The 16,359-nt window shown below is 52.0% G+C and overlaps 6 protein-coding genes across 6 annotated transcripts; 4 read left to right on the plus strand and 2 right to left on the minus strand.

Annotated features, from left to right (window-relative positions):
• Positions 1-595: 595 nt before the first annotated feature.
• On the plus strand, positions 596-2,937 carry BD324DRAFT_655995 (hypothetical protein; the record flags this gene model as incomplete). The annotated part of the gene is made up of 3 exons (XM_022018832.1): positions 596-2,371; positions 2,438-2,607; positions 2,639-2,937. Exons 1-3 carry the CDS (start codon positions 777-779, stop codon positions 2,935-2,937), a joined length of 2,064 nt encoding a protein of 687 aa, XP_021871601.1. The 5' UTR covers positions 596-776.
• Positions 2,938-3,710: 773 nt separating this feature from the next.
• BD324DRAFT_608172 (hypothetical protein) lies at positions 3,711-5,721 on the minus strand (the record flags this gene model as incomplete). The annotated part of the gene is made up of 3 exons (XM_022014105.1): positions 3,711-4,733; positions 4,788-4,956; positions 5,012-5,721. The coding sequence occupies 3 exons, from the start codon at positions 5,719-5,721 to the stop codon at positions 3,711-3,713; spliced, it is 1,902 nt and encodes a 633-aa protein (XP_021871602.1).
• A 1,294-nt stretch (positions 5,722-7,015) lies between these two features.
• Positions 7,016-11,582, minus strand: BD324DRAFT_622645 (WD40-repeat-containing domain protein). The gene is made up of 14 exons (XM_022015492.1): positions 11,412-11,582; positions 10,875-11,287; positions 10,665-10,793; positions 10,529-10,603; positions 10,364-10,479; positions 10,041-10,304; positions 9,493-9,962; positions 9,255-9,450; positions 8,170-9,204; positions 8,027-8,123; positions 7,756-7,975; positions 7,657-7,717; positions 7,566-7,587; positions 7,016-7,492 (listed from the first exon to the last, which is right to left on the minus strand). The coding sequence occupies exons 1-14, from the start codon at positions 11,438-11,440 to the stop codon at positions 7,281-7,283; spliced, it is 3,339 nt and encodes a 1,112-aa protein (XP_021871603.1). The 5' UTR covers positions 11,441-11,582; the 3' UTR covers positions 7,016-7,280.
• A 73-nt stretch (positions 11,583-11,655) lies between these two features.
• BD324DRAFT_622651 (GRIM-19 protein) lies at positions 11,656-12,543 on the plus strand. Its single transcript, XM_022015493.1, has 4 exons — positions 11,656-11,795; positions 11,939-12,088; positions 12,161-12,302; positions 12,357-12,543. Exons 1-4 carry the CDS (start codon positions 11,737-11,739, stop codon positions 12,414-12,416), a joined length of 411 nt encoding a protein of 136 aa, XP_021871604.1. The 5' UTR covers positions 11,656-11,736; the 3' UTR covers positions 12,417-12,543.
• Positions 12,544-13,042: 499 nt separating this feature from the next.
• Positions 13,043-13,786, plus strand: BD324DRAFT_622653 (hypothetical protein). Its single transcript, XM_022015494.1, has 2 exons — positions 13,043-13,507; positions 13,571-13,786. The coding sequence occupies exons 1-2, from the start codon at positions 13,148-13,150 to the stop codon at positions 13,754-13,756; spliced, it is 546 nt and encodes a 181-aa protein (XP_021871605.1). The 5' UTR covers positions 13,043-13,147; the 3' UTR covers positions 13,757-13,786.
• A 323-nt stretch (positions 13,787-14,109) lies between these two features.
• BD324DRAFT_622655 (hypothetical protein) lies at positions 14,110-14,825 on the plus strand. The gene has a single exon (XM_022015495.1). The coding sequence runs from the start codon at positions 14,208-14,210 to the stop codon at positions 14,724-14,726; it is 519 nt and encodes a 172-aa protein (XP_021871606.1). The 5' UTR covers positions 14,110-14,207; the 3' UTR covers positions 14,727-14,825.
• The last annotated feature ends 1,534 nt before the right edge of the window (positions 14,826-16,359 follow it).

Below are 16,359 nucleotides of genomic sequence, written 5' to 3' on the forward strand. Positions count from 1 at the left end.
AGAGCTTCAGAGGTGAATCGAATGTGGTTGATTGACAGTGCTCGCCTGAAATGATGGCGCCGCGATCCGCCTGAGGCGCAGGAAGGACAATGAACCCATGTTTCGAGCTGCGAGGCGGACGACTCTGGAGCTAGCATCGTGGCGGGCCAAGCATTTCACCGATAGACCCTGATGAACTGAGGCCCTCGTTGTGTACAAGGACCTTTCACACCCTTCTCATTCATATCCCGCTGGCCAATACAGTCCTCAGATTGGCCTGCTGGCCCTGCCTTGAGATCTTCAGCGTGGCGGCCAATTGTGGCACGTCATTGGGAAAGCGCTGCGCACAAATAGTGTTGCTCGAGGATATGCGATGAAGTGAGAATGATAATCAAGACAATCCTCCTAGGAATATGGCCTACAACTCCAACCGTGTGTGTCATACACATACTTCAGCCATGACTGTCATGCTTTGGCTCACTTGTCAACAGGCTGTGTTCATGTTCTATTTGTTAAAAATGCCACGTCAGAGTCTTGATCAGATCTGAAGATATTTTTGATTCCGTTTTCCTTTCCGGGCAGTGCCTCGACCGGACGCTCACGCAATCCTCCCTTCAGTTCTCAACACTTCCTTCTTGTCACTGGACAATTGCTGGATCTTCAACTTGACCAAGCTTTTGGTGAGGGGCGGGGTCTCTCCGTGGGACATCTTGATCTCCGGAGAGACTGCAACCTCATTTCCTATCAGAGTCTCAATTGGCTAGAATCGCTGTCACTCTCTCTCTCACACTTTCACTATGGACCCGAATCACGGCCAAGGACCTTCCCGATTGGATTTCAACAATCTCTTTGGAAGATTGAATCCAAAGTCTAAAGACAAGGACGACAACAACAACAACACCAACAACAACACCAACACTTCGACCAACGCCAATGCAAGCTCTAGCGGTGAGGGTGAAGGTCGAGTCATGACGGCGGGTGATGTCGCTCCTCCTTATTCACCTCGAGAAGAAGGATCTTCTGCCTATCCCCGAGATCCAGGTTACCTGATCTATATCCCCTATTCTCAACTTCCACGTTGGGCACCTGGATTCAACGGTGCAAATGTCGGTGCCAACAACATCACCAATAGTGGATCTGATGATTTGCCGCCCTCCATCGATCATCATGATGAAGAAAGCGGGGGAAGACGAGGTGGACGAGAATCAGATCCTTTGCTCTCTCATGGGAAACACAAGCATCGCCGACGACAAAAATGGAGAGGAATTATCCGATGGATGGCAGTCGTTTTCTTCATCGTCCTCATCATTATCAATGTCACTCGACACAGAGATCCCAGACGTGACGATAGGAACCGAGGAGATGGACAACCCGGTCAGCCTGACCACCCTGGTCAACCAAATGACCCATCCCAACCATCTCCACCACCCCCTTCACAGCCATCACCACCCCCCGATGGTCCACCACATAAAGGCGACGAAGCTGATCCTGCCCGTTTCCCTGGAGACGGTGTCGCCATCGAATGTGCTTACTTTGATTCGTCAACCGTCTGGAGACCATACAACGACCACAACCACGATCGTGATCGGGATCGGGAAGAAGAAGCTGAATTATCTGCCGACCTGACTTACGATCGATTCAGCACAGATGTAACGTTCACCGTGCCCGTCCGAGACGATATCTTTACCCGGCTCACTGGACCCGCCGGACTCGGTTCTGTCTATGTCTCCACCCATGACGATGGTGACAAGGCCAGAATCACCGTGGAGAGTATGATCGGAGTGCCTCAAGGTTCACCCTTAACTGAATCCTTGGCATACAGATACCTTCAGGCGTCCAATATCTGTCGCATGGCCAAGGACGAGAAGAATGTTGGCAATTTGACAATAGGGGAGGACTTTGGCATTCGAGATGGAGTCGGCATTTATACGGCTCGACCTGAGAAGAACCCAGAACACGATGACGACAACATTCGACTCTCGTTCCGTATCCACATATTCCTTCCTCGATCCATTGCAGAGGTCAAACTGGGACACTACGATAGAGTTGCTCTAGAGAAGCTATTGAGAAAATTCCCGAATTTGACCGTGAGGAAATCGCTCACTCGAACATGGTTGGAAATCATCAGCAGCGTCCTCATGGGCAAAACGGGTCCTCAGGTCTTGGCGGGACTACTCGCAACCAAGCCATCCTTGCACATCGACACGCCCATCGGATCGACCAGCGTAGGAGATATACACACTTCTCCGTTGAGTCATTTTGGCGTGCATTCATCCGTTGGAAGTGTGGGAATGAAGAACATTTCTGCAGAGAACATCATCATCGGAGGAAGCGGTGGATCCGTCAATGGTCACGTCTCCATTTCTGATTCTATCGATGTCCGACTATCCACGTGAGTGTCAAGGTGGCTGCCGATTGCTCTTGGTAGTATTGACTGACGCCGCCCTTCGTCTTCCAGCGGGTCAATCGATCTCACACTCGCTCTTGCCAAAGATGCGCTCAAGGAGACACCCTACAGTGTCAAGCTGAAATCATCTACCGGGAGTGTCGATCTCAAGCATCGCGAATGGGAAGACCCGACGAGGAGACTTCAAGAAGACGTTTCGACCAGTATGGGATCCATAGGGGGTAAGTTTTGTGATGCTATGCTTATCCAAAGGTGAACACTCCACTCACTCTTTTACGATTCCAGTGCATAGCAATCCTCTATTCGAGGGGGCTTTCAGTTTCCTGACTCAACTTGGATCTATTCGCGTGGAAGGCGAGGACACCAAGGTCAAGGACCCGTTGGGAAGAGGAAGGAGAAGAGAAATCAACATTGATCGAGTGGAAGGTCGATTCCCTCGCGTGTTCAACGGTCGAGCAGCTTGGACAGGTGGTGAACCGATCGAGTATAAACCTGGTGATGGGTGGATGAACCTCAAAGCAGATACTGGAAGTATCAATGTGACGCTTTGAGCAGGGGTTCAGAAGCCACTTGCAAGGATCCAAGCCCCCTCTGCGACGGTTCCTGCATCACATGGAGACCGGACATGACTAGGTTCTCGCGCTGGGTTTCGCCTCCTTTGAAAGATATAAATCCTTATATGGTTCCCCAGTCTCGACAGCCCCAAAACACTTGGTACCGGAATGCCCAAATCTGAGCGAGGTGTTGTCATTTGCAGGACAGCTTGTCATTTGCAAGAGAGGCAGACGACGCCAAAGCGGATCTTTCATACATCCCTCACTCATCGCTCTCGAAGATCGACATAAGCCTGGTGGAAAGTACTTGGTCTTATCTGGCCCACCTGGCGCTCTACTCAACTCGCTTTCTCAGTTCTCAAAAAGACGCGTCTCTCTCCTGTCTCGTTTCCGGTCTTCTCATTACCCACTGTTTCCTTTACCTGCTTTCATCCCATACGTATTTTATCCCATCAAGATTTTGTGTTGTAGAGTGATTGTCTGAACGCTCATATCGGATGGAATAGTGTTTGCTTGATAGGATCAGCATGCAGACGAAGAGATCAGTATTCAATCAAACGTTATTTGCGTTGCATGGTCGTCATTAAATGTGTGGTGTGGTGTGATACGTCATGTACAAAAGGACAATTGTGTGGGCGCTACGTCTGCTATTCGAGCAATTATGCTACAGGACCTCGCAACGATCTGCTGTCACACGAAAGGTTTTGCGATCGGTATTTATTACTCCTGGGCCTGGCTGACATATGCGCAAAAACGCAATCTCCTCTCTCCTAGTGTCTATCCCTCGAGACACCCTTGATTCCACTGGCGACTTTGCGTCCAATTCCCTGAGCACCTCTGAGACCCTGTCGTGCAGCTGTGCGTCCGAACGATAAGAGATCAAAGACCGCAGGGGTGGGTGTGAACTTTTTCAAGGAATCGGTGAGAGGACTAGAAGGCACAGACGAATTGGGTGTAAGAGGCTCCATGTCGAGTCGGGGGATGGCAGGGTGAAGATGATTCCGGTGAGGGTTCAGAGAAGGAGGCGGAGCGAGGCGGTCAAGACTGGTGATCCCAGTCGCGGGCCCCTTGGGTCCTACGCCAGAGCTGAGGAGGAGGGTTTGATCCATCGACGTGCGATCCGATTCGGCGTGAACACCGTCGGCAGCCACGCTTGGACTGGAGGATCTTCGCTTCAGAATCACCGGTACGAGTGTCAATCCCGACAGGAAGATCATCTTGGTAATGAGCACCGGATCTCTCAACAGCGAGGTCAAACTTTCTCCTCCAGCAGACGACACGACATTATCGCCGTCGAATCCAGTCACGAGCTCTGACGTCTGAGGGATCGCCAAACGCGAGATAATATTTCCCACAGAGGCCGTGACGTAAGACCAGCTCGCAGAACCCGCAGCAGTGGTCAACCAAAAGACTTTCCAGTCGACTCCGACGACCCCACATGCCACGTTCATCCCGGACCAAGGGACGAAGCCCATAGCTCGCATGATGAGGAGCCGGCGCCAGACGCTCGTGTTGGAGGATCCGAGGGGTTCAGCTGTGGGATCATGGGAGATCTGTATAGGGGTGATCCGTTCGTGCACAGCAAAGGTGGCCCGCCCGGAGGAGGGAGGAATGGGAAGGGAATCTGGTGCGAGTGCGGCGCGAACGAGTGAGAGCGGTTTCGGGAAAAGGACCGCGATGAGCGGTGCGAGGGGCCTGGAGAGGAGGTACGAGAACAAAGACCCAGTGGCGGTGATGATGGTCAGAAGAAACAGCGCGGGCATGGGATCGAGCAGAGATCCAACAAGAATGTTCTGAAAGCCAAAGGAAGTCAGCAACCTGTCGTCACTGAGCGACGTGATACTTACCAATATCACTGCTCCGGGCACACTCCACGCATGCTTCCAGCACCCAACGAACAGCAACACGCCGACAGTGTGATACCATCCAGCATCTCCTGACGCCATGTACGAGCGAATCTCGGCAGACAAGAGCTGCAGATCCGTGGTGGACTTGGGAATGTGCTTGAGCTGGGTGCTGAGGCGGATCATCAGCCACCTTCTTCCCCGCTCCGGCGACTTTGAGGACTCACATTGGCATGCACCTGATGAGCCATAGAGCCACAGAGGCTGTGGCGATGAAAACACCGGCCAAAAGGGCAACTGTCCATCCGAGATCACGTATCACCTCTGCCGTCTTGCCCCCGGCCGTTTGAGGGATCATCCCTGCCCATATCTTGTAGACCAAACTCCACCAACCGTGTCTCTCAGGGGACCCCAAGGCTGTAGGCTTCCGGCCAATGCTACTGGACAGACTGCTTGTCGAGAGTGCAGGTGTCGGCAAGGTAGTCCGGAGAGAAGAAGCACTCGGACTGTATTGATCATTGTATCCTGGTGAAGATGTTCGGGGGAGTGAAAAATAGCCCCTGGTCGACCCATCATCCATCCAATACTGCCCATCTCGTCCGAAAGATTCTGTTGAAGTGCGCATGGAGCCCACACTGTCGATGATTTCGATTTCTTCGCTTTCGCCTGGGCCCACGCCCTTCTCAGAGTCCTCAGATGGACGACGAACGAGCCGGTGTGGCGTGGGTTGTCTAAGCCATGATGCTAGGCGTAAGACGGAGTTTTCGCCAAAGTTGTACGCTGAAGTGAGTATGGATGTGGAGGTGACGGGTTCTGTCGAGGGCACAGATGCGAAAGGGGAATAGGAGGGCTGCCTGAAAGAGGCAAGAGAAGGGGGGTATGAGGAAGGCGGTTGGGCTTCAGTGGGTGATTCCTGAAGGATGACAGGTAATGCCATGGAAGTGGAAGTGGATCTCCCTCTGGTCTGTTGAGACTTGCTCGATGAGCCCGCTTTATCGGATGACTTTTTGATGCCGATAGGTCCCCCCAGATTGAGGTCATCCACATCGACATCCTTGTCTTCAGTCCCATCCAACTGCACTTTACCCATCCTCGGGGTCGACAACCTCCTCTTCAATCCACCTCGAGGGTTTCCCGGCGTGGATTTGATTCCAAGTCCATCGCCTGATGAAGGTGATCTCAACAAGCTCGGGATGGAATGGACAGGTGCAGTCCGAGGTGTCGAGTCGGCTCTATCTGACGTATAGGATTTCGCTCGGAGACCGGGAATGGATGAAGTGATGCTGATCAAGGGTCGAGAGGAGGAGATTGTCTTGGATGATTTTCGACCGTTTCGAGTGGTAGCTGGTGCAGATAGGAAGGATGGATTCTGACCTTGACGTGAGCGTGAAGGCCCTGCTTGAGAGGATGACGATGAGGATGAGGATGGGTTGGAGGAGGCTGTTGAGGTCGACGGAGGAGACTCGTCGTGGTGAGGAGCAGGTGGATGGATGGATAGAGTGGAAGTACGAGATCGCATCCTGTTTGCTTTGGGAGAAAGAGCCCGTGTGCCCGTTGGCCAAAGGGAATTGGAATTCGGCAAAGGAATGCTGACAGTTTTCGTTGCCCGAGCTCAAGTCCGAGGTAGCAGCAGCAGACTGCTCAGTGCTTGGTGGAATGAAGATGACCTTTTTTGGGGGGGATTGGATTACAGCCCCCTTTCCTTCCCGGCCAAGAGACTCCTATTCCAAGTCGTCGTCCAGCGTCGTCGTCGTCGTTCGGTCACCCAAGGGATAGAAGGGTCAGACCATCAAAGGTATGGAGATGGTGGGAGGGTATGAGATGTACTGAGCTCGGACGGAATTCGCTCAGAGCACTCCTTTCGGCCGAGGTATGTGTGTGATTGTGCAGCAGCACACCTGACTCGCTGGAAGGGAATAAAAGCGCCAGTCCGTGATAGACCCAGAGAGACACACACCAACTCGAACGGGATGAGAAGTGAAGTGAAATTCGCTCTTCGATCTGGTTCACCTCGTAATGATCACAATGTCATCCATCCATCCCATTCCACTGGAGTTTTAGTGGCAAAAAACTTTTCTTTTCCCTTCCGACAGAGTGTCCGTCGGGCTTAGTACTCTTGCGGCCAAACTTCGAGGCTCAAAGTCTCACGCGAGTCGGGTCGACGGCGAGGATGACACAGATCAGACGATAGCACTCGATGTTGAGCTCTCCTCTTTGGTCACGACGCTCGCTGCTGCTGCTGCTGTTGCTGCTGCTGCTGTTGCTGCTGCTGCTGTTGCTGTTGCTACCAGCAATCGCCCCGAGAAGCCAAGCCGAGGCCCGGCGATGATATGATCTTTTTTATCAGATTGCTCCTGGGAATAGGTTTACGCCACTGACGAAAGTGCCACATTCGGCGGGATAAAAGATATATTCCAGCGATCGTCGTCAATGACAATGTCATGATTATTAGGTCATTATGACTGAAATGGCAACAGATTACGCCGCTTGGTCCGCTCATAACTCTTCCGCAAACCCTACAGTGATCCTACACTTGCATCCACATCCAGTGGCACAGGGGTTCCAAGTCTTGATGGCGGTGGGAGGAGTCGTATCGGACATGTGTTTGAGATCATCCCCACTGGATCTGTACGTCTCACCAGACGTCCGTGACTTGTCTGTTTGACCGGCACGAGCGACTGACATGTATTCTCGAGGTTCAGATTCGACTGAGTGACAGACAGTTGGGATCAGCTGTGTGATAAACGTTTGGCAATCCACGCGCCAGCGCGCCACACTCACGATAATGTAGCCTCATGCATTTCTGTCATTCATCGTCAGTAATCTGTCATTCTCCGCCCCTTCGCCTGTGGCTCTCGCTCTTGCCACTCACCTGATGCCCTCCGTGATGACACTGCCTGCAACCAAGGTACAGACCTTTGACTGGCCGATGACTGATGGCATCAGTCCTGTCACCGTCGTTTCAACTCACCAGACCACACAATACCTAGCGTTCTTCTTGCATCGCTTACACCACCAGAAAGATGCTTCTTCATGAGAAATCTCCACAGACCCCGTGGATCGGCCACAGGATGCACAGTGAACTACATGGGTCACACCGTCATCCCCTGCTCGGGTCTCCATGGAATCGAGGCCGGCATACTTCTTGACGTAAGCAGCTTGCACAGCGAGATGGTGAGCCTCAAGCAATTCTGAGCCGAGAATGAGTCACGAACTCAGGTCCCTTGTGCATACCAGCTCACCCAGGTAAGCATGTACGATGCGTTCCGATTGAGCTACTGGGAAATCGACATATTCCCTCCCCACAACGAGCAATGTGCTGGCAAGTTGCACCTCGCCCTACGAATGCGTCAATACTAGTTCCTGCCGACTGCAGTCAACTCACATCGTCCACATAAGCCAACCACCAAGCCAACAGCGGGGCCATTCTCTGCTTCTTGTACGCCGTCCATTCCTCCTGTCCGAATTCACTCGACCTATCGACCTTACCCCAGGGCGATATCATTCCATTCGGATCCAGCGAAGCGGGCGGTAGCTGAACCCTTTTGATTGGTGAGTCCACACGCGGGGGAGGGACAGCCGCAGCCTGTGGACTAGGTTTATGCGACGACCGAGGGGAACGAGTCGTAGGGATTGGTCGGGAAATGTCGGTCGTGGATGTCATGGTCGTGGAGAGATTTCTCTGGCTGTTACTTGTATCAAGAAAGTCGTTGGAACCTCTTGGCGGTCGAGTTTGATGTGCATTACTAGCTCTCGCTGTTGATCCGCTCGAAGCGCTTCCTCGACCATAGCTTTGGGCGACCGAGTTGGACCGTATAGGGATTGGTACCACTGCCGACGGCATGACACCGTAAGGATCTGGATAATCATCATCGTCATCCTCATCGTCGTTCCCATCGTCAAGTTGAGCAGTGACTTGGGCAGACATTCGTCTTCCCGTCCTATCGGCAATCTGAGCGAGAAGAGGTCGAGGGGTACCTCGGCCAGAAGAGATGGGAGGACTGGTAAATGTAGATGGGAGACTGGGAACAATAGGACGTGGTTGAGGAGATGGTTTCTCGCTATCTGTCCTCGATAGTGTCGACGGGAACGGAGCAAAAGTGAATACTCTTGGGTGGATACCACGGGAAGGCTGAATGGCCTGGTTTGCGATGCTTGAAGAAGATGAAGAAATGGTCAATAGCTCTTCTATATCGTCCAACGTGTCATCGATTCTTTCCAGTGCGATGGGGCTAGGGGAGCGCCGTGCGCTGACCGCCGTCTGTCGAGGTGACAGAGAAGGACTAGGCAGATCTGACTTGGGCATCGCTGGTGCTGAGAAGGGGTCGACGGTGGGGGAATGAGGTGTGAATTCGTCTATCAAAACTTGGAGGAACGACCAAAGTCGAGCATCATCATGGCGTCCACAATGCTCGGCGACCTGGTGCGATGGTCAGTCGCTCTACAGCACGGCTGTCTCGACGCGCTCACGCTACGGTTCCAAAGGCAAATATTTACAGCTGAACCTCCTTCAAGCCTGTAGTTCTGAGCCAAAAATTCGAAATCCTCCTCGTCAACGTCTGCTAGAGCCAACGTGCCCAGTGCTTGAACGGGTTCATATGCGGTATCTTGAATAGCTTTTGGACGTTTACCGATCCGATCCCAATGATTAGCGAGTTCAGGCTGTCTGTGAATCAATTCAGCATTGTTATATGCGTCGTTCGCTCACGGATCGTCAAATGGTATTTCACCCAGCTGAAATTTGTCCAAGGCGTACACGAGCTCTCCTCTCGGTGACCAAGCCATGATCTGCCTCGGCAGATTCTCAAGGGGTAAAAGTCTCTCCCGGATGTCGATCTCGGTGAATGAGCCAGGAAAAGCGCCGACCAATCGATCATCATCCCACCAGTCGAGGTCTATTGGTGTCCCATCGGACACGATAGGAACAGCGTATTTTGGTACGTAATGACGCCTGACGTCCCATATCTCAATATTATTCTCGATAGTCTGGTAGGACTCCAGGCCTTGCGGTATAGATGCTATTGTTGGGTCGATAGCCGATAGAGGGGACGCATTAGGGATCACCACCAGGTCCGTGGGATGATTGGGCCGCCAGACGATCCGCCGGACTGGCTGTGCGATATGCAACGTGTGAGTCGGTGTCGGGGGTCGCTCCCAGCTCTGCGACATGTCCCAGATCTGTCATACGGGTCAGTCCAGTAACGACGCGTTCTTCGGGCAATTGATGAAGTGACCGCCGAGCGAAGTCATACATACCTGTACCGTTCTGTCCTCGCCGGCACTGGCCAACCACCCACTCGTCCCATCTTTCCACTTCAGATCCATGACTGCCTTATTGCCATGGGCACCCCATATCCTCCCTGTAGCCTTGTACTGATTTCGGAGGTCGTATCGCTGAATTGATCCATTGTCTAATCCCACAAGGAACTGATGTGGTGATTCAGGGGCAAACGTCAGGGATGTGATAGCTCCAGAATGCTTGTAGTGCTTCTTGGTGTTTGGTTCACGTTGTCGAATGTCCTGACATACTGCGTGAGTTGACGGCTACAGTGCGGATGAAAGTGCAGATGGGGGCTCACAAAAATTCTCGCTTGACCCTCCGTCCCGCCTGTGATGATGATCCCACTGTGTGATTGTGATTGACAGACTCGAATCACGTTGATAGGTCTCGAGTGACCTCCTCGAACTTCCCGATCTGAGAGAATGGGTTCAGGTATAGCTCGATGCGGACACGTCTGACATACCCAGCTTGCCCTTGTTCACGTCAAAGATCAGAAAATTGCCGCTCGGTGCAGCAGAGAAGATTTTGCTAGACAAGTCTGCGAAAAAACGAGTTCAGCGCGAAAAGGGGTTTGTGAATCAGTCGTCCCGTCAACGTACCATGAGCTCCCCAATCAAGATCTGATATGCTCTTATCGACCAAATAGCTAGGTTTCCACAGATTGACCACTTCGTCCATACGTTCAGGTGAATGATCTTTTGATGACTTGACTTGGATGATTCGAAGATCTGTGACGAGTTGTAAGCACACCGCTCGCTGGACAAGTCTCAGACGGGCAGCGCCAATGTAAGGCTTGGCTAAAGACTCACATTGGCCTCCTCCAATGGCATATCGTCCATTTGGACCTTTAGCCATACAGTTGATCCGACTACTGCCCGGTATAGTTGATACTCCCCAACCTCTCTTCCCTTCTCCTTTCGAACCACCAAATGTGTATCGTACTTTCAAACGAGGAGACCTGTCCGCTTCCCAAATAGTCGGGTGTCTCTCTCGACGCCCGATAGATCTAGGTAAAGAACTGGACCTCGAATTCCCATTGAAAGAACTCGCACTGCTCTGGGATGTCTCGGCAGCGTAGAAGATGGTCCGACGGGGATCATCGTAGATTTGAGCATAGTTCAACTCTACCCTTGAATGTCGAGAAGAGTCGCGTCGAGTCGATTGGGGAGGTGTTGAGGAACTGGAAGGGAGCACTTCGGGAGGGTGGGGAATACCCGTCGCCCTGAGAGTTCCGCGAGATCAGTCCAGTGATCTCACATGAGGTGCGGTGCCGCAGCCGCCACGAAAGGGTGAGGACATGAACATGGACGGGAACATGCTCGGAGACGTGTAAATAGGACACTCACGAGGCGAAGGCGTTTGTCAATCGATTCATGGTGATCTATACATCGTGTCGGATCTCTAGCTTGCCGTATACCAACGGTCGTGTAGCTGGTACCGAAGGTGAACGCAACAGTTATTATCAGATTTGGGCATCTCAGCTGAAACGGGTCACCGTTGGTTGGCTCGGCCTGGAGCCCCGGAGAGAGTTCAGCCCGGGATAAAATAGGAAGCGTTAATTCCCACCGTAGAAATATATTCAAACAGGGGCTGAGCATCTACTGCCGCCTATCATTCACCTCACTGCCTTCATTCGTTCTCTTACACGGGTCATATACACCTAAGAGAGACATGTCTGGCCAGAGCTCTGCTGGACCAACGTACACAAAAGCCGCTCATGGCTTCACCCAGTAAGTCGAGGCTAGGGCGACTTTTCATGGACACACACATGGGAGCCACCGATCCCGCTGCTGTCAGCTGCCAGCCATGGTCCCGCGATTGAAGCCGTGTGACGACGTATGGCCTGTCGCTGACCTACTTCTCTCTATCTCAGGGATATGCCTCCAAAAGGGGGTTACGCCAATGTCCCCTACAAGCGGAATCTTCCCGTACGAGGAGTATCCGGAGCAGTCATCATGGGAACCACGGCCTTGATCTGCAGTTATGGATTCTACAAGATGGGTCAAGCCAATATCGAGAAGAGGTCAGTCTCGGGGCCACTAACGTTCACAGCACCGCGACGCCTGTAGCTGATATGTGCCTTCTCGCTTCGTAGAGAACTCGAAAGGGAGAAGAAATGGTCAAGGATCTGGCTTCTTCCTCTGCTTCAAGCCGAGATGGATAGGGATATCTACAGGAGAGAACAGGCGGCTTTGGCTAGAGAGAAGATAATCATGAGTGATGTTCCAGGGTGGGAGGTGAGCCGTCCCGGGTGCAGGCCGCGGGCTCCCATCATTAACTCCTTCTTGCAGGCCGGAAAGAGCGTATACAACACTCAACGTTATGTCCCGAAACAGATTGTTGTTATGTAAATCAAAGTTCTCGTGGTCATGCAAGATTGATGGAGGGATACGGCCAGTATTCAAAGCGCTGAGCAAACTGCGACTAATCTCTGTAAAGACTTGATATTCTGGGATCATCACCGATGGAAACTCGCTGCTGTGAAATGTGCTTCATCATATGAACCTTCAATCAATCACCGTATAACCTTAGCGCGAACCCTTCACAGATATGCCGTAGATTGACAATCTCTCTGCGTTGACGGGGTCAAGACTCGATGAAGGGATTCTAATCTCAAGAAAAACGTTATTCTTACTCGCTTTCTGCAGTGGCGTCCGTAAGTCAAGAGAGGTATCCTTTGACCCAATTGCTCACAAACAAACAGCTACGTCAATGGAGGTAAAGGGCTTCACGATCGACCATGGAGGAGGAGAAGTATGTAGCCTTTTCTTTCGTTGCCACCCGTCTCTCGACCTCTCACATCTCTTCCATCACTACTAATTGCGTTCATTTACTGATTCTCGACGACATGACCGACGCTGCATCTCCGTCAGAGCTAGGGCAGGTGGAAGACACCGGCACCGAGAACGCCAGTATCGATCGCAAAGAGACAGACACCTCGACCACCGGAACCGGAGATGACCTCGGATCGAGTCAAGCGACAGAGTCTGAACCAGAAAGCACCAATGTCACTGGCGGCGTGGCGCCGCCAAACAGTGACCGAGAAGAGAATTCTGTGCATCGGCAGTCATTGTGGTCCGCTATGTCGCAGCTGTCCCCTGGAACCAAAAGGCTGCTTGCATTAGGGGGACTGGCCGCGATGCATTTCGCCCTCCGGCCTACTGCACCTACTCATTGGACCATGTGTGATCCAACAGTAGACAGGGCCACCAGAGGGTCTATCGTAGAGAATCTCACCAATACAGTTCGCGACTTGTGGCAGCCAAGAGGGAGTATCTACATCACGCCTAATCGATTTGAGAGTCCTAGCTTATTATACGACGGTTCCGATGGACCGCCGCCTTCCTTTCTGACCAAGGTGAGGGGTGGCTCAAGCTTCAAATTCGATACAGAGATCCCCTTCGTCAAGGATGACGGGACAGTCGGCACTTACAAGAGAAGTGTGAGTTATGTCACGTCACGTCACCAGACGGCCCTAAAGACTTCTCGCTGACCTGGGAGAAAGTGTACCGTCTATCATGATGGAGAACCCACTCGGCTGAGCCAGGTCATGCTTCCTTCACGATATGGGAAGGTAGGCGCAGCCATACCTGTGTCGCCTGATATCTTTGGCTCTGGTCGAATTTCTTGCTCATCAAGTTCAACTCAGATTGAGAACCATGTGAGAGATGGCCGAGTTCGCGTTCGATGAATTGATGATGTGCATGCAAGTAATTGACTCATTCTCGTTCTACATGAATTCTCTTTTGTTCATTCTTCTGCTCTCTATTCCTGTATCCTTTCGTCGTGCTCATTGCTATTCTGGCATATGCGACGGCCGATCCGCCGAGTCTGAGGATGGTTCGGGCTCTGTCATCCTTTGATGAATTGGTCATACCGAAACACCATTTCTGACGAGACCGTTCGCACACTTCTCACATACAGCACCTATCCTTTCTTTTGGAGAAGTGGTCTCATGCCATGAAAGTATAAAGATTGCAGAGACGCCCAAGATCAAGCAACCTTCTAATTACCTCAGTACAATACAGTACAATACATACATCCGTCTACGATAATTCTCGTCCACTGCCTCGCCACTCGGCCAGCTGTTCCTTCGTGATATCAGATTGATCTGAGAGCATATACAGCCCCACAGACAAGCCATGACAGAACAGACTCCCCTTGTTACAAGTCAGGAATCTCAGTTGACCACTAAATACAGCAGCACATCTATATTCCCAAACAGCCGTGGCAAGAAGGCTTTCCTTGGTGCCCTGGGGCTAGCTACAAGCTTATTGGCAATTCAACAAAGCGGGATCGGTCGTTTTGGAGGTCATGGCGGTGACCTTGACTGCTCGACGCCGCCGCCCCCCTCGGAAAGTACTTGTCCAGATTGGAGAGACCAAATTCCCGTGTCCGAAGTGAGAATCCTGCCAAGTCTGATCGATTGCCCAGGGTCAAGCTCCCAGGGATATATCGAGAAATGGGTTAAGATGGGATTTTTCGAACACTTTCGAGTCTGTGTTGAAAACGGGACCACATGCAACATGAGAGATGTGAGTTGTCCTTGCCACCGGAATCGTCTGTCCAGACTGAAGGGGGATAGTGCTGATGGATCGTATCCACACTTATCTAGTGCGAGCTCCATAGCGAAGGTTATGGACCTCCATTTGCCGCAATGATGCTCCCCGCGAAGGGAACCACCACAGGGTCTGTCCTGTACACCGATAGAAAGGGTGAACACTGGCGCTCTGGCACGATCCAACTGACCTGCACGAAGGATGGACCAGTCAACCGAGTGGGTGATGTGGAGCGAATGGACCAATGGTGTTGGGGACAGAATGTGGGAAGCGAGACTTCGCAAACAGTGGCGAGTACGTGATTCAGTACCAGGCAGGACATTCAGTAATCAGCAGGACAGCGGGGTGGGTTGTTTCATGAATGGTTCATGATTCTCAACGGGCCAGACAGTGAACAAAGTCCTCGTACCGTGCGACTGGACTCAGCCGCGGCCATATTCAGATCACTGCCAGCCTGCGGTTTGTCTTGACATGGTCACGGAGGCTCTCGGCCGGTCATCATGTGAGGAATACCCGAAAAATATCGCTCCACATGTAGTCTGAGCTTGCCGAGAGAGCTGCAATGCAATTTACGTCAATGAACGGGACGTTCCCCATATGATTGTCGAGTACGTGAGCCATAGGATCTATCTCCGAAAAGCGCGTTTTCTGTTGTCGGCGTCATTCTCTTAGCAGAATTCCGAACTGACATGTACGGACTGTTCTTCACTGTACTGCAGAACGACTCGCCACTTTGATCCTTTGATCCCAGAGAGCGGGGATTTCTCCACAAAGGAAGATCGTTCTCTTCTTCGACTCTCGAGACGGTGCTGAGCAGAGATATAGCATAACTCCTTCTGTGTCTACACGCTTATCACTAGACAGCAAGCTCCTTCCGACACGTCTGACCGACATACATTATCTAAACAGTATAGACCAGAACGAGGAATTCCCTTCAAGCCATTTCCGATGTCTTCAGAAGATTCGAAAACACGAGATTCTGCAAACTCGACCGAAAGAAACGCAGAAGAGAAGGCTGGAAGGACTGCAGAGTCCATAGTCAGTGAGACTACAGGTCATATCGAAGTTGAAAGAGATTCGCGTTCCAAACGGGGAAGGATATGGAGAGCGGCCCTTTTTGCGGTTCCTTCAGCTTTACTCATCGCGTCACACCCAGACGCGCGCAACATATGGCGCTCGCAGGCTACCAAGACCTTTGAAACCCTTCCTGGCGAACGAAGCTTTCTAGCAGAGCTTGCTCACGAAGGCTGGGAATCTGTCAGGGATATCTGGGACCCACGTGGCCATGTGGTCGTCAAGACCAGCCACGATCAATGCCGTGATTGTAGCAAGTCTGACATTGACACCCGTACAATCACGGTGAGACTTCGAGGCGGCGAGACTTTTGTTCTCCAGAGTTGTGATCCATTGGACGGGTCACGATGTGCGAACCGAGAGGTGTGTTGTGACTCTTGGCTGCATGATTGATCAACGCCTCAGTGCCACATCACTCACACCGGTCCACTCACCCCCTGGTTGGTAGTCGTTTTGCCGACCTCAGGCAGTGAGCACGGCACCAAGGTGGGAAGGGGTGGCGTCAGTGACAGAGCTACTACTTCTGGAACAGTATACAAGTCTGGCTCCGGAACTGTGACGTGCGGGCCCGTTCGGTCTATCTCCAAGTACAGCAAAGATTGAAGGATCTCTCAATTGAGAAAGGCCTCATGGCTAGCCTAGCCCTTTTCTCACGTCCTTC

Source organism: Kockovaella imperatae (genome assembly GCF_002102565.1).
Source record: "Kockovaella imperatae strain NRRL Y-17943 chromosome Unknown BD324scaffold_5, whole genome shotgun sequence".
In the NCBI taxonomy this organism is placed as follows: Eukaryota; Fungi; Basidiomycota; class Tremellomycetes; order Tremellales; family Cuniculitremaceae; genus Kockovaella; species Kockovaella imperatae.

Excerpts from the sequence above, each read along its gene's own strand:
- BD324DRAFT_622651 (XM_022015493.1), top strand. The coding sequence starts at position 11,737 with ATGTCTGGCCAGAGCTCTGCTGGACCAACGTACACAAAAGCCGCTCAT. Across the intron at positions 12,089-12,160 it reads CAAGCCAATATCGAGAAGAG|AGAACTCGAAAGGGAGAAGA; the intron begins GTCAGTCTCGGG and ends CTCGCTTCGTAG. Across the intron at positions 12,303-12,356 it reads GTGATGTTCCAGGGTGGGAG|GCCGGAAAGAGCGTATACAA; the intron begins GTGAGCCGTCCC and ends TCCTTCTTGCAG.
- BD324DRAFT_622645 (XM_022015492.1), bottom strand. The coding sequence starts at position 11,440 with ATGAATCGATTGACAAACGCCTTCGCCTC. Across the intron at positions 10,794-10,874 it reads TGCCATTGGAGGAGGCCAAT|ATCTTCGAATCATCCAAGTC; the intron begins GTGAGTCTTTAG and ends AACTCGTCACAG. Across the intron at positions 9,451-9,492 it reads GAAATACCATTTGACGATCC|ACAGCCTGAACTCGCTAATC; the intron begins GTGAGCGAACGA and ends ATTGATTCACAG.
- BD324DRAFT_622653 (XM_022015494.1), top strand. The coding sequence starts at position 13,148 with ATGTCGCAGCTGTCCCCTGGAACCAAAAGGCTGCTTGCATTAGGGGGA. Across the intron at positions 13,508-13,570 it reads TCGGCACTTACAAGAGAAGT|TGTACCGTCTATCATGATGG; the intron begins GTGAGTTATGTC and ends CCTGGGAGAAAG.
- BD324DRAFT_622655 (XM_022015495.1), top strand. The coding sequence starts at position 14,208 with ATGACAGAACAGACTCCCCTTGTTACAAGTCAGGAATCTCAGTTGACC.